The 22,312-nt window shown below is 31.9% G+C and overlaps 2 protein-coding genes and 1 pseudogene across 2 annotated transcripts; 1 reads left to right on the top strand and 2 right to left on the bottom strand.

Annotated features, from left to right (window-relative positions):
* Positions 1–2,265: 2,265 nt before the first annotated feature.
* On the bottom strand, positions 2,266–5,888 carry LOC102661690 (putative Myb family transcription factor At1g14600). The gene is made up of 5 exons (XM_006575573.3): positions 5,644–5,888; positions 4,954–5,030; positions 3,577–3,683; positions 3,171–3,255; positions 2,266–2,786 (listed from the first exon to the last, which is right to left on the bottom strand). The coding sequence occupies exons 1-5, from the start codon at positions 5,765–5,767 to the stop codon at positions 2,538–2,540; spliced, it is 642 nt and encodes a 213-aa protein (XP_006575636.1). The 5' UTR covers positions 5,768–5,888; the 3' UTR covers positions 2,266–2,537.
* Positions 5,889–11,127: 5,239 nt separating this feature from the next.
* LOC100814992 (membrin-11-like) lies at positions 11,128–13,071 on the top strand (annotated as a pseudogene).
* An 87-nt stretch (positions 13,072–13,158) lies between these two features.
* Positions 13,159–21,542, bottom strand: LOC100782189 (DExH-box ATP-dependent RNA helicase DExH6). Its single transcript, XM_003518447.5, has 14 exons — positions 21,303–21,542; positions 20,912–21,002; positions 20,448–20,760; positions 19,553–19,627; positions 19,262–19,306; positions 18,746–18,836; positions 18,561–18,619; positions 17,956–18,105; positions 17,245–17,297; positions 16,868–16,901; positions 16,681–16,770; positions 15,592–16,596; positions 13,708–14,793; positions 13,159–13,603 (listed from the first exon to the last, which is right to left on the bottom strand). Exons 1-14 carry the CDS (start codon positions 21,436–21,438, stop codon positions 13,343–13,345), a joined length of 3,489 nt encoding a protein of 1,162 aa, XP_003518495.1. The 5' UTR covers positions 21,439–21,542; the 3' UTR covers positions 13,159–13,342.
* Positions 21,543–22,312: the final 770 nt, after the last annotated feature.

Genomic DNA, 22,312 nt, shown 5'->3' with positions numbered 1-22,312 from the left:
TCTTATTTATAGTTTGATCATGCACATGTATGTTATAGGATTTATTCATTGAAAAATGTTTGCACCTTAAGAAGTTGAAAAGAGCTTTTAGGTAATCAATGTCTAGGGATATAATGGTGTTATTTAGCTTAATTATGTATCTTTATTCTTAAAGCAAATTATTTGATGTAATTAGGAGTGAAATTAAATTTTTTCGTATGAGGAATCATGATTAGAATAGGTTAGTGAATAAAGATAACAATTGAAATAATGTTAAACAATGAAAAATCTTTATTTGCATCAAGAGTAGTTTCCAGCTGTAACTCTGTATCCACTAACAAATCACCTCTTCGTGTTTGTGTTCTCTCTTGTATATGCTTTGCTTCGTATTTTAATTTATGTTGAATTTACATTTATGCATCATTGCTTAGCAGTACACTTGACCTCTTTCTCCCTAGCATAATTAGGATTTAGGAGCAGGAAGACACTCGTTTGCTTTTTAAAGGATCAATTAATAAAATGTTTTTTTTGGGGGGTAAAATGAACTTTACACCTGATTTTAAGAAATGATCTTGATAAATGAATTTTTATTTTAAGGAATGGCTTTCGGAGTTAAAACACATGATTTAAACAATTATTTTCAAATATGAGTTGCACACTTTTACTTTTAAAATCGGAATGGGTCAGTTTTTTTTCATGAAAAATTTGCTTTTATTTTTAAAATAAATTATTTCTATAAATTTTTAGTATGTTTGTTTAAGTTATTTTTCAAAAAATTATATATGAAAAATATATTTTTGATTATTTAGAAAGGTTTAGTATTTTTTAGAAAAATTTAAAATTATAACTATTTATAAAATAAAATGTTTTTATAATCATTTTTTAAAAATAAATGGTTACATCAGATTTTTAAAAATAAATTAATTTTTACACAATTTTAAAATTACTGTTTTTTAAGTTTCAACAAACGGATCTTAGTTTTTTAGATAGTTAGCACTTAGCATTATTGTGTCTTACATAATTTACTATCAGTACAAATTACAATACACAATTTAAAAAGTGAAATTCTTATTTTCTTTAATTTTTAATTAAATATTTTAAATATTTTTTCTTCTATCTTTTAAATGTGTATTTCACTTATTATCTCTGCAACTACTCAATATTTTTTTCTCAATTATCTTAAACCATCTTTCTTTTTGTTTTTATTTGCATACTTAATCTTTTTTAACTATCTATCATTTTCAGTCTATTTTATTTTATAATATTTGTTTAGAAATTATCAATTATTAAATATAATTTTATATCATAATTTAAGTTATTCCTTATAAATTTAAAATATAATTTATTTACCAAAAAAAATATTTACTATAAATTTTGATTATTATCTTGTATCATTCACATGCTGAAATACTAGTTAAATATGATAGGTTGAATCATGTTATAAATGGTAACTAAAGCTTTGGTTAAACAATTTAACATTGATTCAATGGAGACAAAGGTCAAACAATATGCAGTTCAAAGGATCATTCCACATTTTTTTCCTGCACGTGTCCAACATACATACATATATATACACATATATATATATATACTCCTTACAAGCTCTTACGTACAATTTCTGATATTATATTTAAAAAAAAAGTTTATCATGTGTCAATGTTATAGCCAGATCGATAGAAGTTTATCTTGATGCTATTTAGAAAATTATTGAACAAGAATACAACGTTCCACCTTATAAGCTAATCTAACCCTATAACACAATAAAAAGAAGATCCTTTGCTAGTGGTTTTGGTTGCTCTATAGTCAATAATAAGCACAGAGTTATGATTGATAGTGCCATGGTGGTTAATTATACTCATCACATGACCATCGATGAAAGTACATAATTTAGAGAGCTGGATATATAATTAGTTAAAAAAACTATAATTAAAATTGCAAACGGAGACTTTATTAATAAGGTACCAAGGTAGGGTAAAGGAGTTGCTACAATTGAGACTTCGTCAAAGTATATCAATAATTTCAAACGTGTTGTCTAGTATTGAAATTGACCACAATCTGCGTGTGAAAACTCCTAGAAAGGAATTATGCATTTATCTTTAAGAATAAGACATGTGTGAATAGTTCTTTAAAAAAAAAAAAGACGTGTGAATAGATTCATATGATCATGATGGTGCTGAGTTGTTTACAGTAAATTAAGATGCATAATATGATTGAAAAGATGCATAATATGATATTTCATTTATAAACTTTGTGCAAGTGATCAATCATCATCAGGAAGAAGAAAATTGCTCCAGTTACGGTTTCTACTGTGATTGTGTAGACCTTGGGTATAGCTTATACCTATTACATATATATGAATATACTTTTTTTTCGATAAAAACAAAAAACAGAAAAAAGAAAGAGAACCATTTATTACTGCTAACAAGCCTAACACTGTAATAAAGAATACAATAATTAGCTAACTAATAATTATAAGTCTTTGCCTAAAAAGTTAACATGTAATTATAGTGTTGCGCACGTGTAAGTAAATAAAAAGAATTACTAATTAATAAACATATTCAGATTGTTAGATCTAAGTTTATGTAATTGTTTGCAAAAGACGGCGTAGAAGAACTGGAATCAACGACGGAATGATTAGCAGCTGCAGCTGCAGTCGATGACGAAAAACGCATTATCTCTTTGTTATTCTCACTTTGCATCATGGAAATTAGAGGCATGCTAAAGGAGATCAATGATAGATCAGCAAAATTTTCTTCTTCATTTGACACATCATCACTAAGCAAGAGTACTGCACTTGACTGTGGTTCCTGCAAGGTTCCAGTATATATATATGAATTATCATGTATGTAATGAATATGAACATCTATTCTGCGTCTTTAGTTTTTTTTTTTAAATAAAAATGCTAAATTTAATACACTGTATTAAAATTAGTCTTATATTTTTACGTTGGGACTAAAATTTTATGTGCCAAGCGAAAAACATTCTGCCTGCCCTATATAGCTACCAATTTGAAGTAAACTAAGTTTTTAATTTAAAATTTTGTGCCACGCATGGAATATAAACTAATAAATGCACATTTTCTGAAACATTGCTTGATGCTTTTACAGCATAAGATGATCATTGATCAATGAAAAGTCCCAAAAAAATAAGGAGACGCCAAGTGATATCAATATTAGTTAAAATAGTCGTACCTGGTTTAGATCATAATCAGTTTCTTCACTGGTTTGTGAAAGCCCATCTTTGTAGTCTAACAAATGAAGTTCCCGCTTGAGATTCCTGTTTTCATATTTTCATAAAATCATAGTCATAAAGCAGTTCTTATATATATTTAAAAAAATCTTAAAAGTTGTTCCCAGCTTCCTATTGAAGCCTTGTAACATATACAAATGACATTTTTTTTGTATTGGCTGAAGACTAAAATTTATGTTAAAAGTTAAAAATAGAAAATTAGTATCGGACACCATGCCAATATTTACTTTGAATAGCTAGTTCAGAACAAGAAAATTGTCCAAATCCTACAAAGAATATTTTGACAATACTCATAACTAAGCTAAGACATCTTAACCGAAAATCCTTTGAAAATCAGTAATGGGTTACCTTTCGGTTGGACAAATATTGGAGCATATTTTGAAATCTTTTGCCTTTCCTTCCAGCAACTGATCCACTGGTGCAACAATGGCATGTCCTTTCATGTTTCTGTACATCTAACAAAACCCAAAATTTCTCTTGGATGGATGTAGGAAAACTCAATCATGAATTAATTATACTAATTCAAAAATTAATTTATATAATATAGAAGAAAGGAAATCAATATATAATATGCACGTAAATAACATTATAATTCCCCAGCAGTAGCTAGTCTTGTGTTTGATCTCAATAAAAAATATTTTTTTAAAGGATTTCGATCTGTTTAATTTCTCACTTCTCAAATAATTAACAAGATAATGTATATATAGAAACCAAATTAAACACACATAACTAGCCAGCCTAATGTCTCTGATCGAGCTTATCAAGATAGCTAGTGAGGCTGCTTGATTATTATATTTATGTCTTTAATTAGGTAACTAAGTATGACTTGAATATTGGAACACACATTGTGCGTTTTGTTGTCAAGACGAGAAAGAGAGAATTGAATTTGACAACTTTATAAGACTGCATATTTGGCTGTTTTGATATATTAATTGTTACGCGATGAAACAAAAATTTTCTTCTATAATTTACCAGAGACGGGAATGAAGGGAGAGGAATTCATCTCTTTTCTTTATATATTCCTTTTCGTAGATATGAACCTAACCTAGATATATAGTTGTATATCAAAATTTTTATTGCTACGTATATATTTATCTTGCACATGTATAATATAAAACACGTTTTAAAATTGCACAGCAAAAAGTACTAGTTTGCCTAAAGATAGATATTTAACTTTTGAGTTATTTAAATTTTAATTACATAAATTAAATAGGGTGAATTAATATTGCATAATTTTGGTTTACCTGATGGTGAATTGGTGATCAACGTAGGCATATTTATAAACAGCGTAATACTAGCTATATATATAGTGCACTGTGCAGTGACTTATCATCTTTTCCATCAATTATGATCTTTTAGAAAGTAGGCTCTATCTGCTCAAATATTTATTGTTTTGTTTTTCAGAAATATATAATTGAAGTAACGGGCAATGTATTAGGTCTAAGTTATTTATTGTCCCATTTAATATAAACTAAAGGAAGAGAGATGCGACCTTAGGACTAAAAAAAGGAGAGCTAATCTATAAGCACAAGTAGGACAATATATCATATCAGGAATGTTTTTCATATATGAATATTTTTAGATCTATTTTACTTTTCAAAGAAAAGAAATTGATGCCTAATTCGCTACTATTGATATATATTAATATTGCACCTTCCATCATATCACGTTGAGATTTCATTGGAAAATTAAAAAAAAAAGACCACATGGGTGAACTGTATATACCTGAAGATGGCTTTTGATGTGAGCGATCCTCAGTCCTTTCACACGCATCTGCTGCAAAATTCGCTTTGGAGTTGCCTCTGCAAAACCATTTTGCTGTATTTTTATTTGCAGTTCCCAATTCAGTGATTTACAAAAAGTTCCTTCCCACCTTAATTTGATTTTTGATGTTTCAGGGGCACACACACTCACGAGAGAGAGAGAGAAGAAAGACATGATACGAGAAGTAAACATATCTATGTTGTATTTTGCACACAAAAAATTCTGATACGGGCTATGAGATAAATCATATTGCAAGCACAAACTAATTTTCCTCTTCTCAGATATCTTCTCCCGGTGTGAGGTTATGGAATAAGAATTAGAAGACAAGCAAAATCAAATTAAAGAAATCTAGAAATGAAACTCAGACATGCAAAAAAGTCAGTCAACAAATTAAGCACCAAGTTAAGGAGTACTCAAGGACAATTTTAAGGTAGTAAGATTGGATTAGAAGAAATCAAATTGGAAGAATTTGATCGAAAGCATCAACACTGGACTCCTTCGTTCAAACGGTGACTTTTCTATCTAACATATGCTTTCATTAACTGATTTTGGGATGTTTAATATCCTATGCATAAAATTTGCTATAAACCCTAGCTAGAATTACAATATGTTATATATTTCTCTACATGAAGGAAATTAAATTAAACTTACTGTGTGATCCACCTAGACTTTGAATAGCTTCAACAAAGTGTTGATGAAGTTCAGGTGTCCACCGCAGGCGTGGAAGTTCAGATTTGTTGTACTTTCTTACACTGCTTCTCTCAGAATTTTTCATTTTTCTGTGCTTCACAATTGTGACGTACAACTAGTGAATTACCTCAACGCAAATAATAAGACTGGTCTCACATGCATACACAATATTTCAATATGAATGCTGCAGCAACCTCCAAAAGTCCAAGGCCAATGACTTTTCAAGAAATTGAATTAAATGGATTCTTAAAAGCTGAAGCGTATATTGCATATTTTTTTTTTTTGTCTATTTTTCAAAGAAAACAAAATCGCTTTTCTTCTCCAATTGATCATTCCATTTAAAATTGACAGTACAAGAGATGGAATGTGTTTTAAAAAGATGATATTTGTTGGATTCGACCAATGGCTCGTTTCACGGTTCCTATTTAATATAGGAAAGGACAAATTAAATATTCTCAAAGAATTGATTAAAAATTATGAATTTAAATGTAATATACTAACAATCTAATTATGAATTTTCAATTAATTAAAAATTATTATTTTTATAATAATTAATTTAAAATCATTTTTAACGGTTGACGTACAGTATAAAAAAATTACGTTAACAATGTGTTAAAATTAAACTAAAAAGGTATCAACTACATATAGTCATTTTTAATGTAACTCTATCATAGTTTTTAATAAATTTTATTTATTTTTAAATTTTAGTATCCTTAAAATATTCGTTAATATTTTTTGGTAGGTTCATCATTTCTTTTTTGGGTAGGTAAATACTCGTTAATATGTTTCTTTGCATAGCATTATTGGTCCAAAAAATACTAGCTAGCATTCACCGACAGCAATTGTTCCTTTCACATTTCTTTATTTATAGTTTTCAAAACATATGACTTGAAAAACAAAAATCAATTATGTAAATAAGAAAGCTAAGCATATGTAGATCTTATTATCTGAATGAAGACACGCGTTAATTAAGATAAATGAGACTTAAAAGTACTGTATTTATTTTTCAACACAAATTAATTAGGATATTCATATTGATTTTCTTTTATGCTAAGATTTCTTTTACAAATTTAAACCTTAATAAATTTCTTTTTTAATTTTTATTTCATCTCAACTCATCTATTTACATTATTCTAGCTAATTTTAAATTTTGAAAAGACTTAAAATCTATTTTAATTAATGCAATATTATTTTGATAAAAATTTATAAATATGTTATTATACTTAATTAATGTTGTTTAAAAAAATCAAATACCAATTAAAATGATAAAAAGAGCTTTTATTTGATTGAATAGTTAATTAAAAGTAAAAAATATTGATTTGGTTGAATATAGATCAATTTTTTAGGATACATATGCCACATAATAAAAAAATACATAATTGCATAATTTTTAATAAAGACACGAATTCATGTTATAGGCTAATTGTCAGGAGATCTTGTTCAATTAGTTGAGTAAAGATGTGAGTTCTTGTAAATTTTTTAATACTTTTTTATTTTCACAAATAAAAAAAATGTTATAAGTTGATTTTTACCCTCCTTTGTTTGATTTTACTAAAAAAAATGAAAAGGCGAGAAGAGTTATATTATTTGAGCATCTAAAAACATTTTTTAGATTCATGTTATATGTTATAACTTTTTTATTTATTCAGAAAAAAAGTTATACTATTTGAGCATCTAAAAATGACATATATGTCATATATACCGCATACATTTACTATATTTATTTTTCTCTTGGTTTTAATGTTTTTTTTTTCATCCACGTATAATAAATTAACAAGCACATCTCAAATCAAAAGGTACATCATTTTATTCCCCAAATGGAAATATAAGATGTTGCTTGGTGTGCGAATTACATACCATGCTTTCCTTAACTTGTCTCCATCAAAATAATCAAAAGGGGATAACCAATTGTATCTTCACAAAATTTTCAGTATATTACTAAAGTGCTGCCAAACTTGGATGAATTTCGTCTTACATTCATTTTCTTTCTACTTTTATAACACACATACCAAAAAAGTATGCACAAGAAGAAAAACAATCACAATATTAATCCATTAAGTATTTACAGTGTCAAAACAAATACAAAGGCTATGGCTGTTGTTCACGGCTTACGCTGTCCCAATGTTAGGTGGTCTATATGATTGGCCAAGTCGTATCAATGTCATGTTTCATGATCGACCGATATAACATTTTCTTTCTATTTAATTAATAATACAACATGTTCTCATGAAAAGAGAATTTAATTTAGTACTTAATATATAGTGTTTGATTAGCATCCGCCCCAAAACAAATTAAATAAAAAAGAACATTTTTTGTCAAAAAAAAAAGAACATTTAAATTGTGTATTATGCTATAATATATGCACGATACACATTTTAAAATGATTTTGCCAAAAGAGAAGTTATAAATAACTTATAGTTGTTAATAGAGGGAGAAAAAATGTCTTCAAATCTTCAATTCCCTTTGGCCAATCAATTTCATGTCAATAATAGACGGTGCCTACTTTTGGACCCATCTGTATGTCTTCCTTATGCCGTGTTCAACACTACTCTTTCCTCAAAATTCAAACATCATGGAAAGAGAATCTAGAACTACAATTAAGAATTTCCTTAAAAAGGTTTATGATATATATATATATGCGACCAAGTTCCTCTGGACCTCTGTCCATGGCATAATATGGACCGTCATAGATCACCATGCACACACGTGGTTTTATATTCCCACGATGCTTTAAATATCCCTTTGATTAATCTCAAGGTGGTCCCGGTTCAACGTACAATTCCATGCACGTAAATCGTAGAAAATAGTGCATGCAAGAGAAAGTACGTTTTCTTCATTCACACTACTACTGGTGTTCCATAATGCTTTTAGTAATATTTACGGTTTTCTTAAGTTCATGTCCAAACGAAAATCAGCTAAACAATCAACACGAACGAATCAATAGAATAATGGAAGTTTCCCTTTGCTTATTCGGTTGAGAATTTAAAGTAACAAAAATAGTATGAATTTTGTTAAACGACAGCGTGTGGGCGTTGTGTACTACCACGTACGCACACGGACTTTCCTTGCTGCTCAGTCAAATGGAATTTTAATCCTCAAATCTGAAAGCCATTATTTGATTTTGTGTTTCTTATGGCTCCATTTCCGCGAACCCTACCATGAGCTAGCAAGTAACCATTTTTCAACTTCCTCATCAAACTGCTTCAATTCCATGAATATTTCGTTTAATTTGTACTGTCGTGAATAAATTGCAGAACCATTAATATTACAATATTAATTGCTAGCTAGTCAAAATTTTGAAATCATGTTATGAAGGTTCGGAAAAAAAATTATAAAATTGAGTAAATCACAGGCGAAAATCATTTCATATTCCCAGCTTCTCTGACATATAGCGTGTGAATGTTAGAATGGAAAATAGGTAAGATGTGGTTTGAGATATAACACAAATGATATGGGTCATCATCATCAATTAATGTTTTGACTTATGCATGTACTTCCTTCGGCATTGCATAGATTTCTACCATCGATCGCTTTCGGTCCAGCAAGGTTAACTTTTAATTCAAGGCCCTTAGTTTAGGGAACGTAAAGAGGGATATATAACTTATCATTCCATGGTTCCATATATATTAGAGTAGTTTACCAAAACAATATAAAGTAGTCGGTCATTATTGTCGTAATTCGTTATGTGTAGTGGTCCTAAATGTGATTATTAAAATTGCACTCTTCACTCTTATCTTATATATCAAGTATTTTTCACATGCACCAACTGATATGGTAAAGTTGAATCCAATAATCTTCAATTAAAAATGTAGATTCAGGAATGATTAGGTGGATTATTAGGTCCTTATGAATAGTTTCAAATTGTATATCCGCGTCTTCTGTTTTTGTTTTGGGGGTTAGAATTAGAAGAAGGTATCATTTTATGTAAAGCTTCTTGTTGACTCATGTTTTGATACTCGTGGCAATAAACTTTATATCTAATTAAAACCCTAAACAAAGACGATATAACATCGATCTTACACCGATCAAGCACGTCGTTGATTTGTGTTCTGGAACTTTCTTCAGCTCCAAGACACGGCCAATGGGGAATTGGAGTTGGTTCGATCCTTCATCTTTCTTTGTTCTATGTTGTTTGTTTGTCTTATGTTCTTTTAAATACGACTGCATGCATCTATTTTTTTCAATTGGTTTTATACTCTTACTAGCTAATTGTTGTCCAATAATTAAAAAAAAATAGAGTTTAACTTATAATTCATGTGAAAGTTATTATATTATCAACTAAAAATAATTATTATAAAAGTTATTAAATTTATAATTCATAAAAAATTATGATTAAATGATTGTGGAAATTAAAAAACTATGCTATTATTATATATTTATCATTCATTATAATAAAAAACTAACAGTTTTTTTAACAAATAAAAAACAAACAGTTGATATTAAAAATTAATTATTCCAAATTTCAACTTTGTTTGTATCATTAGGATTTTTGCATTGAAATATTGTTCCTTTAATGCTTCATGAGGTATGAATCTTACCGTCTTGTCTCTGTTCGAATGAGTTAAAAAATAAAATTATGGATTAGATATCTTTAAATTTCTGGTAAATGATAAAATTTTATTTTGTGTCTCCAAGAATTTTTTTTGTTATGTTAAATTTTCAATATATTAAGAATTTTTTGTTATTTTAAATTTTCTTTCTTCAATTAAGTGATAATATATCACTATCATAATATCAATGATTCTGAATGGTGACACATCATCATGAATCGATGATAAAAATTTAAAATAAAAATTTTAATAGACTTAAGTATAAAAAACTCAGCATACAATTCAATTTTTTATTAAGAACCTCAAATATAAATTATTTATAAATTATTTTTCATCTCAAGTCTTAAACAACATGAAACTTTTTTTATATTCTGGAACAATAATGCATTTCTACGATAATTTAAATACAACTTTTCTTATATTCTGTGCTGTAAAAAAATTTATACGGGTAGAATAATGTGGACAGAAAAGCTTAACCCAATTCACTATCTCTATCTCCAACGTAAAATATATTTTTATCCTTCTAAGAATTTTTAAATTAGGTTTTAGTTTTTTATAATACTTTTTTTCTATTTTATTCTTTTTAATTTACAAATACTTCATTTTTAGTTTTCAAAATACTTTTATTGTACTGTCATTAAATATGAATTATAACCACTTCAAAAATCAAAGTAAAATATTTTTAAATTAAAAATTTAAAATAGAATATTGTTTTAAGAAAAAAGCTAAAACTAAATTTAGAGAATTTTAGAAGGACTATAAAGTAAAACATATTTTATCCTATACAAAATATCTCCAAATTTTAATTCTTTTTCCTTGCACCCGGTTTTTTTCATCTTTACGTGTTCGAAATTGAGGTTGAGTGAGCATTTCAGTTTCTTTCTCTGTTACCGCCATGCAAAGAGGCGGAGCAACGTTATCGGAGGTTTACCAAAGCGCGAAGAAGCGACACGCGACGACCTCGAGCGCGTGGAACGGTCGGAGCAGTCCTCCTCCGATCTCTCGTTGGCCGTGAAAAACGACATCACTCAGATCCAATCCCTCTGCGGCTCCGTCGCTGCCAAATCCCAACGCGATCTCTGGAAGAGGTTAATAATCAACATTATCAAATTCACTACTCGAAATTCCGGATGATGGAAGCGAAAGAGAGAGCGGAACTTCTGGGACGAGCTGTGTGTCATTGTTGGCTTTCACATTTTGGTTTAGTGATTCACTGTTTCATTGGCTTTGCTAACTTGCATGTTGCAGAATGGGGATTCAAGTCATGTTTTGAGAATTTATATATGATGAGGAGCTGGAAAATGCTAATGCACTTGGGGAAGCCATCCTCTCTACAATACATGGACAAAGGGACCGCTTGAAGGTATATCTTCCCTTCTGCCTTCAGTCATCAACACTTTAGGTAGAAGATATAAGGTTGGTCCAGTGATTGGAGAAGGAAGAAGACAAGGGGGAGAGGTTGCAGGTTTGAATCCACCAATTGACATTTCTAACCAAACTAACATTTTTCAATCCAAAAAAAAAAAAAAAAATCAAACCTTTAGGTTTAGCTTTTATGTCATCACTTTTCTGTTGAGAATGGTGGATCATATATGATAGAGACAGGGAGAAGGAAAGGGAAGGGTCCTTGATTTCGAGGACAAGATGCCTCCTTACTACACTAATTATTTTTACTCAAATTCATCTTGCCTGATTTATTTATTCACTCATGTTTATATAGAGATAACAAGTTTCTCCTAACCGAATTGATTCTCCACTAACAACAGCTTTCATATTCCACTAACACTACTAACAACCTATAATAGAATTTGGCATTATCCTGAGACATAACCACTGCTAGTGCTTCCTGCATATAATACACAAAATCAACGAGATATGCAGGTCTGGTAGTGCTCCTCTTGGGCCTGCCTTCTTGGGCTGTTGCATCTCCTTCCTGGACTGCTGCATCTACTTCAGCATGGTCCTGATTTCTATCAATATATTATATCTATTTTATGTTGGGGGTTGGGGGGTTAATGGTTTCTTTTTCCTGAAAATGTATATGGTGATTGCTTAAATAGTTAGGTTTCAGAATCTGAGCATTTATAAAATGACAATTTAATGGTTCTGGTGTGATATCTCAGCTTCCTGTCTCTCTGATGTTCTTTTTATTCTATTTTGGTCTGTTCCATAATAGACATCTTAACTGAAATAATTCTTGCCACTATTCACTCTTAAAATTCTCGAGTACATTCCACATATAACAGATCATTTTTTAAAATAATTAATTTAGTAATAATTAGCAGTTTATCGATATCACTTTGTGTTGTTGCTGATATAACTTTTTTTATTTTATTCATATCTTGGTGCAGAGTGCTCATAGGAAAGCATTGGATGTCCTCAACACAGTTGGGATATCAAACTCTGTTTTGAGGCTAATTGAAAGACGTAACCGCGGTGATCAATGGATCAAATATGCAGGGAAGCTATTGACCATCATTTTCTTAATTGCTTTTGTTTTGTGGAGACATTAACACGGCCAGTTGTTCAAAAGTTCCAGTGTGGAAAGTATATAAAATTAGATTTTGGGTCTATCAGGCTGACCAGCAGAGCAATTTTTCCAGAATAAAAATCTTGACTTGTGACATGACAGAAAGATGCTCATAAATCTCATGTTATCGTTGACGCTCTAAATATTATATTATGATCAGCTCAAAGCCTACAGCACATAGATTTCATTCCTCTTCTGATTTTATAATATGAGATTTCATTAACTATTCTACATTCTACTCTTCATATTAAACGTTCACACTTAAATGATCCCTCAATTGTGTCCAGAATCCATCATCTCATCTCACCGCGCACACACCTGGAAGTTGTGGCACAAACATCTGCTGACCAAGAACAAGAAGGCATTGTTTGCACAATGAACAAAAAGGCAATCTTCTGACTGAAAATTTTCACTGTCAGAATTTTGTTCTCTATATAAGCTGAACGCAAGTTTAACTTTCACTGTTAGGATTTGTATTCTATATAAGCTTCTTTCAAAACTGAGCATACAATCAACTTCCGTTTAGACCATTATGGTGAGAAAGCAGGGTCAGGTTTGGGGTTGATCCCACTTGAACTTCCTATGCTTTGAAATGAGGCCCAGAGTTTTGGCGCCCGTCGTAATTTAAAAGCTCTGCAAGGGATCCTTTTGGTCTCTTACCAAAACGCCTAGTACCTGTTGCTGGCTTGCCCAAAGACGTTGCGTTTACCATAGTGGTTAGTGTGTCCACACCTTCTAACATTGCTGACACACCAATGCACCCATCACATGACAGAATACAAGCTATAGCATGCACAGATGCCGCCATGATGGGAGGAAGTGTATTCCTTGGATGTGTGACCTAAAAATGTAAACCAATGTGTCAAGAATAACAGGAAGGACATGGATAAATCACAAAAGTGAAAGGTACTAGAAAAACTAAACAAGTAAAATTTGGTTATTTACTTTGTATAAAATTGCTGCTGATAATCGCTCTCTCAAGCAGTATAGCTGAGCAACATCAATTGCTGTTGAACGAAAATAAAGCCAACGGTCCATGATTACTTTAACCATATTATCAGGAGAAGACATCAACTTATCCTCACGGCCTCCACTGGACTCGGCATCAAACTCCATCCCATCTTCACTTCCAGCTTCATCTTCACTACCTACTGCATCATCCACATCCCCCTCGTCATTTTCTTCTGCTGGAGCAACGGCAATCTCAGTTGAAAGCAGCAAAAGTGGAAGTGGTCCAACAACTGTGCAGTTCCTTATGTTCATACCCCCGTCACCGCGAGTAATCTCATCGTACACAATTAAAGTGTTATCTAAATTTTTCTTGAATGACAACTTAAAATTTGTGGAATGATTGTGCAGGCGAACTTTATCTCCACTTGTTGTTTCAACTATAACCCTTTTTCCACCTTTATTTGTTAGAAATCTCCCAACCCTTGGATACAAACCTGCTACCAAAACCGCATGGAGCACACCAGGGTCATGTGTATTCACACTGTAACCTGACACGTCTTCATGAATAAACCCAATTCGAATTAATTCTGCTTGGAGTTGCCTGCGCATGCCTGATAACATATTCATGGCGCTTGAAGACACAAAATACTGAGAACAAAACCGTGCTTCTAGACCCATTTTCTTTGCATTATTCCAGCATTCAAATGCAGCCAATACGGCAAACTGATCACTACAACCCCCATATAAAGAAGCAAGCTCAGATTTGGCAGCTGAAGCTCTCTTCTTTTCTTCAGGTAACATTGGAAGTGTAAATGGATCTCTATAATCAGATGCGCATGCAAGAGTTAAAGCTGGATCAAGGCAGTTCATCAATATAGCAAAAAAAAGCATCCTGCATATTAATGGGTGAACAGGAAGAGAACCAAGCTTCTCCCCTAGATGGGTGAGTTTTTCATCATTTGAAAAAGCCCCAATATCTTGAAGAACTAAAATAGCATTGCTTATGGACTCAAAAACTGGAGGATCTAATGTCTTGCGTAGAAATTCTTCTACTTTGCAACTTGGATCAAGCAACTTTACCTGTCACATGAGAGAGAGTAAGAACCAAATCTAACATGAGGGGGAAATTATTGTCTTGTTTCATCACTTTCATTATCATATAGAATCAGTCCATTGATACCCTGCGTATATCCCCCAAAAAAACACATTAACACCCTGCTGGTTTTTTATTGCATAGAATAAGAAATTGCATTATGAGGGTGTTTGTCTACTTTCAAAACTAATTTAAATTACATGATAATACAAAAAAAAAAAAAATTGATACAAGATGAAACTGGTAACACAAACCTATATAAAAATAAACTAGTTCAAAATTAAGTTCAGTGTGGTTTAAAAATTATTCAAACTGATTCTAATATCAGAAATATCGAGTTAGTGTACTTATTGACCTTCAGATATATGAGCGGAACTGCTTTATCTAATCTGACAAGTAACAACCAAATCATATATGATGCAGAGGAGAATTGTTCTTAAAACTTGAGACGTATCTTTTCAACCTTAGGCACCAAATATCATAGACACCAATTTCATCAAACAATGCAATAAGGCCCTTCCCTATTTGCTCTTCCCAAAACCTGACAAGAAAGTTGTTTCCTTTGCACAAACCAATAATCAACCACATTACATAGCATCACGCAAATTAGTTCATCAAAAAATTATAAGTTTGATTTTAGCATTACAAAGTAATTAACTTTTGCCATTTTCTAACTTTTAACATTTACACTCTAATGGGATGCTAGAGAACGCTTTTACCATTTGAATATTGAGTATATAATAAGCAGCAAGATTCTGAGTCACCAATCAGGAAAGATCAAATACCTGCAGACAAAGCTCCTCAATAGGCATTCTCCTAATTTCCGGAATCTGAAAATCTGGCAAGGAAGCTGCTCGAGTCCTTGAATATAGATGATAGCATATACCAGGTTGACAACGGCCAGCACGTCCCTCTCGCTGCTTAGCACTTGCTTTTGAAATCCAAGATGACTGAAGAGTTGACACATTGTTATAAGGATCATAACTTTTTTCCTTCATTCGTCCGGTGTCTATGACATACACTATATCATCAATGGTGATAGCTGTTTCAGCAATATTGGTAGATAGTACAATTTTGCGACAACCATGAGGTGGGTGCCTAAAAACCTTCTTTTGTTCCATGCTTGGAACCATTGAATGCAGAGATATGAGCATAAACATTGAGGAATTCTTGAAAAAAGGTGATGCAAGCAATCTCTCACGTGTTCTATTTATATCATCCCAGCCCGGAAGAAAAACAAGGATCCCTCCATCTGTTGAATCAATACATATTTTTCTTATCAGCTGCTCTATCAAAACATCATCAACAAGTTCTGGGTTGACTGTTGCCAGGTATTTATCAAGTAATTTCTTCTCTTCTATGGAGTTGGAAAAATCATTATCCATGTGCTTCTTCAATATTTCGGCTGCTTCTGGTTGGTTTTCCCTTTCAGCAATCTCCAATGCAGTCATTCCATCTTTGGCCCTTAAATGGCAATCTGCCCCACAAGATAAGAGCATGCACATATCACCCACTCTACCTTTTCCAGCAAACACCATTAATGGAGTAAGGCCAGTTAAAGAATGTTGGTAATGAAATAGATCTGGGGTTCCTTCCGAAGAAACCAATTCTAACAGCAGGTCCCACTCATCATTAGACCAAGCCAAATTAATAGCTTCATCAATGGAAAGCTTCTCTTCTTCACTTAGCTCACAAGTGGTTTTTGGAATACTACATGTGGTACTATCAAGATGATTATCAGGCCTGGATTTTACAATAGAAAGTACATCCTCCAAATAGAAAGTTTTGACCTGAAGAAAGGTTGGGTAGACAATGGTCGTAAGTAACATGTGACAAAGTATTAGCTAATTTACAATCTACTACTATATAGGTACCGGATATGTGAAGCCCGGAACATGGATGATTGGGCAGCCCCCAAAATATTGAGAAAATCTAGCAGCATCAATGGTAGCACTCATTAATATCTGTAATATTAGAGCACCAGAAGGTTAAAAATATTGGTTAAAAATGGATAGAGAAATAGAGACAAAAAAATACAAAATGTAATAAGTTTGAACTGACCAGACATAGGTGAGGATATAAAGGGAGCATGTCTCTGCATATAAGTTACCAAAAATCAGAGATATTAGTCCAAAAACCAGACAAACCTCTTACGCAAGTAATCTTATGTATAATATTTCTTCTTAGGGAGGGATGATTAAATATAACAGGAAGTTATTACCACATACTTGAGGTTAAAAAAAAAAGAGGCATTTGCACTCATCAAGGACCAACTCAACTCTACCCAAAAAGCTTATGCTATTAGGTGCAAAATATCTTGAGCAAGCTTAACCTACAGCCCAATGTTCTCCTCACTTATGCAACAGGCATTTATACATTTGTATTTAACTATACCACACTAGAGAGTAAAGGCCAATAGATTCCTTTCAATGGTATACCTGATGATTGCCAACATGAAGTCTGAGTATCGATCCCTTTCATGAATTTCATCCTGAACAAAAAATGAATGTCACCTTAGTTTGCAATGCATACTGTCCAAGGAAAGGATGCACAGGATATGCTTCACAATGCCAAGGCATACTTTCGAAGGAAAGTATATGCAGGATATGCCTCATATTCCAAGATTCATGAAGAGGGAATATATGAAGACATTTGTATTCACTTCTCAATCATCACACCAAAGTCTCTTAAGAGAATAATAATATGAAAGTTTCAAAGTACACTTCCCCTCAAAGTATTACAAATACCCATATTGCAGGAGAGACCCATCTGAAAACCAATTATTATGTTCTGTTTTCACAGTTTCCTATACAAACTTTTGAAAATAGGAAACAAAGTAAAACAAGTGCTACTTTTGTAATTAAAAGTAAAAACAAAAATATTTTCTGAAACCAAACAGCTCCTAATTTTACAACAGTTTCAAAAAATAATGTCTCAGATTCTAAAAGATTTTCCTAGTCAATTTGAATTTTCAATTAACCAATTTATCTGAGAATTTACTAGTCATACCTAATAACCAATTTTTTTTACCATCCAAATAATTCAAAAAAATAAGGTATAGTATAAGCAAAAACATAAAGTATTTAACAAATATTAAGTACCATAGTTTATGCTCTAGCTGAAGATAAAAAATAATTTACAAGAAGTACCATAATTATGTGAGTGATGCCAGAAATCTCATCCTTCACACGCCCAATCTTTGACGAATGAGAACCTTTGGAAACCAGCACCCTTAATAGCACTCCAGTAGTACATAGCACAATTGATGATTGCCTTCCACCTCTGCTTTCTAACCGTATCTGGATTTTTGGTTTAAAACGTAAGCCACAGAATTATATGTTCATGACACGTAAACCACTAGGAAAACTAGCAATGTGCTACTATAAGAAGCAAGGAAACCAGTGCTTTGGAAGGGACTGGCATAATCAACATAGGATATTGGATGTTGAAGGGCAAAAAGTCATCATTCTATGTAAGAAAGAAAGTGATATGGGAAAATAGAAAAGATATTTTTGGATTGAAGCAATGACAGGAGAAAAATCATGCTTCTTCGTTACTAATGACATCTTATAGATCTCCTCCTCAGTATCAATAAAAACATGGTGTGTTGTGAGAGTGTAACACACGAATGCAAAAAAACTAGTGTGAGTGTGATAACAATGCTCAATGTGCAAATAAATATTTCTATACAAAATAAATTCAAATAAAGGATCACAGTACCATTACTACACCAAAGATACATAAACAAAATTACCTTATATCCCACATTTTCTCCAATAGTCTCTCCTCTCTCACTAGCAATTCTCTCGGAAACTAAACATAGAAATGGCAAAAGGAAAGAAATTTCAATCAAGACTAAACAAGGAACATTGCAAGAAACACATTCCAATTAAGAATAAAAAAGGAACATTGATAATTAAGTCCAAAAGAGTTACATGCCTGAAGTTGCAGAGATCCGCCGAGGCTGAGTGCAAACTATTTTACATACCTCTCCCTTACCCCACATATGATCCAAAATAAATTGTGGGACCTGAACCATGTTTAATATAAAATTAAACAGGACAATATAAAAAAAAAAAAAAAAGAGACAGAGAGAGAGAAAGATAAGAATTTTGCATAGCATAGAAAGATTACTAAAAGGCCTTGGTCCACATACAATGATGGAAGTATAGATGAGTAAAACGTGAAACCCAAAATCACAGCATCAAAAAATTATCAGTGTCCACAATTATTAAAGCTTGAGCCAATTATTATATATTGAGGGTAAAAAGAGCAAGTGCATTAATACAAAGATCAAATACGGATGCAAATTAATATCACAAGCATACATACTAAATGGACCAATTATAAAAATATCAACATACAACCAAAATATGATCATCTTGAAACAGTCACAAACAAATTATACGTAAATATAGCTGTACCATAATAAAGATAAAGCAAAGAATTAGTGACCTGCGTGGTCTTTCCACAACCAGTCTCACCAGATATTAGAACAACCTGCTTTGAAACAAGTGAAAGGAATATTAAGACCAAAACACATGCAAAAAATTTAATCTGCAAATTCAATTTAATTGCCATGTTGAAATGCACTAAAACTAAAATCTTACTCAACTATGTTATTTGATATATTTAACATGTCAATGTAAATCATATAAGCTTAATTATAGTGCAATCATCAGCACCCAAGCTACCAAGTAGAAGCATATCCAAAGGCTATTTTACAAAGCAAAATTTTAAATTAACCTGGTGAGATTCAACAGTTGATGTAATTGAATCCTTGTAAGACACAATTGGAAGCTTAGATCTCCCTTCAATGATCTGGAAGAATGGGAATCAGACAAATAATTCAATAACAAGACTATTCTTTTGCAAATTCTATAATACGGCAGAAGAGGAATAATAAGAAAACATCATTCTGATGTGTAGCAGGATTAACAAATTGCTTTCATTCTTTGTACAGACAAATGATTTGCCATACATACAGCAAACAACCACTACATGCCGCTATCCAAGATTGATAACTATGGATCTTCATGAATCATGACAAACATTTATAGGCAATGAATAAAATTCTATAGTATTTGAAGAATAGTTCAGGAATGGCCGATTAATCATAAAAGAGGGAAAGTTGTTCATGGCGATGTGCACAGATGCAGACTATGTAGTATCCAGTATCCACTATTGATAAAAGGTCCACCTCAGGGCATTGCATGGTCTTGGATGGTAATTTGGTCATATGGAGAAGCAAAAAAGCAAAATATTGTTGCAAGGTTAAGTGCTGAGGCAAAATTCTGAGCTATGGACAAAGGGTTTGTGAGTTATTACGGATGAAAATTGTACTTGATGAACTCAAAATAAAATATGAAACTCCAATGAAGTCATGTGACAATAAATCAGCCATTAGCACAGGACACAACCTAATTTGTTTCTCTCTCTCTCTCTCTCTTTATATATATATATATATACATATATATATATATATATATATAGACACACACACACACACACACACTAGCCATTGCACCATTTTATTGCTAGTGAAATAAGATTCAGTTCCCTTATTCTGAAGTCAACTATAACCAACAAAAATCATACATGTAGGTTTCTGAAGTTGAAAGGAGAGGGACAGAAAGTGGACCTGTTTCAAGTTAGAGACATTGTTCATTCTAGAAGTAAGAGCTTCCAATCTCCTAGCAATTTCAGCTTTGGTCATAGAGGGCCTGCTGAAAATATCATCCGGCCTCTGTTTTGTTCTGTCAGTAGCAGTGTCACTATTTTCTCCGACCATCTCCCATGAGTTTCCATCGCCAGGCGGATAATGAGCAAACAAATCACCCAGCACCCACTTTGCCTCTCCAGAAAATGTGAATTGAGGAAGACTTCCAAACCCGTTATCCGTGTCAACCTTCTTTTTCATTTTTTGAACACACACTCTCCTTTCCTTCCCTAGCCTACACAAAAATACATGTCCAATATCAATAATAACACAAATCAAAAGCATTCATTCCATCACCAACTATTCCATTTAAGAATTGTGACAATAATAATTCTTAAAGATTCAACTAAAAGTGCAAATTTACATGTGCTGCCCTTAACACTCACCCGTAACTTTTAGATCTAAACCCCATTTTGAGGGCCATTTGATGCACCAAAGCACGCTCTTGGTTGGACAAATCAGCATCAAACTTGTAGACTGCACAAAAACAATTTTTTTAAGAAAAAAATCAGATTTCATGAATGGATATAAATATGCAATAATCATAATCCTTCCAACTTTGGTTTGCAGTTGGAAATATTATGGCACGCATTCCAATGTAAACTCAATGGATAAAAGTAAAATGAACGCAAAAGCAAGGGTCCTGATCCCTGGCGAAATTATTTTTGCGTCAAACGTGATTTTGCAACCGCAAATCAAACATGCTTAAAGTGGTGTTTTTTGTGCATGACACGGTGAAGAAGAAAGAAAAAATCAAAAAAGGGGGCACTGAATAACCTTCATCATTGGAAGCTCGGAAGTGTTCTAGAATCTGGGAAATGCGAATCCTGGTGACTTCATCAACGTTGGGGTTTTGACGGAAAAGTGGCTCTCCTTTCTTCTTCTCTCTTTTGTTCTTCGTCGTCGTTTCCATTGAACAAATCCAACTGGGTGCAGCTACTGCTATTGTTTCTGTGTTTTGTTTGCTCTGTTAAATCGTCAATTTTTAAACCTTATACACTTTGCATTGCAACCAGGTTCGTTCGTGTGAATGAAATAAAGATTATCGAAAAATATTAACTCCTTAAAAAAATTTAAAAAAAAAACAAAAAATAAAAATAACTCCTAAAATATTTGAAAAGAAGTATTATTTATAATAATCATATTCGAATAAAATTATTTTCAATAAAAAAATACATGCATTCTAAAAATAAATTAACTTCTTTAATGATTTATAAATTATATACTAATACTTCCTGTCAAAAAATTATATGTTAATAGTATATAGTATTAGCATTAATATATAATTTTGGGCCGGAAAAAATAACCTTAGTTCATAAAAGAAATAATATAGCGAAAGATTAATATTTAACTGTGGAAAAAAAAAAAAAAACTTCCGTTATTCAAACAAAAAGTTATGCCCTACCTAGTACTTGTGTTTTCTCAGCTGTTCCATTTTTCTGTTTTTGTTTTCCATTTTAGGTAAATGCCTATTTTTTCTTTTTGGAAGCTAGGTAAATGCCTTCTTGTTTATATGTATTTGTTCTTTTTGCAACTATTTTAATTTTTAACTGGAAGTAAACGAGTAAAATGTTTGAAAGACACTACTAATTTACTTAATCTTTGATATTAAGAAGAAAAAAATTAGTTTTAAACTTTGATAGATGTCAAATAGGACTAAGCAGCGGGCCCAAAATACCACATCCATTTAAACCTGCTGACTGATAATGTTTCGGATGATGGATTATGCGGGTAGTTGAGATGAAAAGAAAGTAGATACTGGCGTGGTAACACCTTGTTACAAGAGA

The sequence above is a fragment of the Glycine max genome, chromosome 2 (genome assembly GCF_000004515.6).
Source record: "Glycine max cultivar Williams 82 chromosome 2, Glycine_max_v4.0, whole genome shotgun sequence".
Taxonomy (NCBI): Eukaryota; Viridiplantae; Streptophyta; class Magnoliopsida; order Fabales; family Fabaceae; genus Glycine; species Glycine max.
This window is presented reverse-complemented; position numbering and strand designations above follow the sequence as displayed.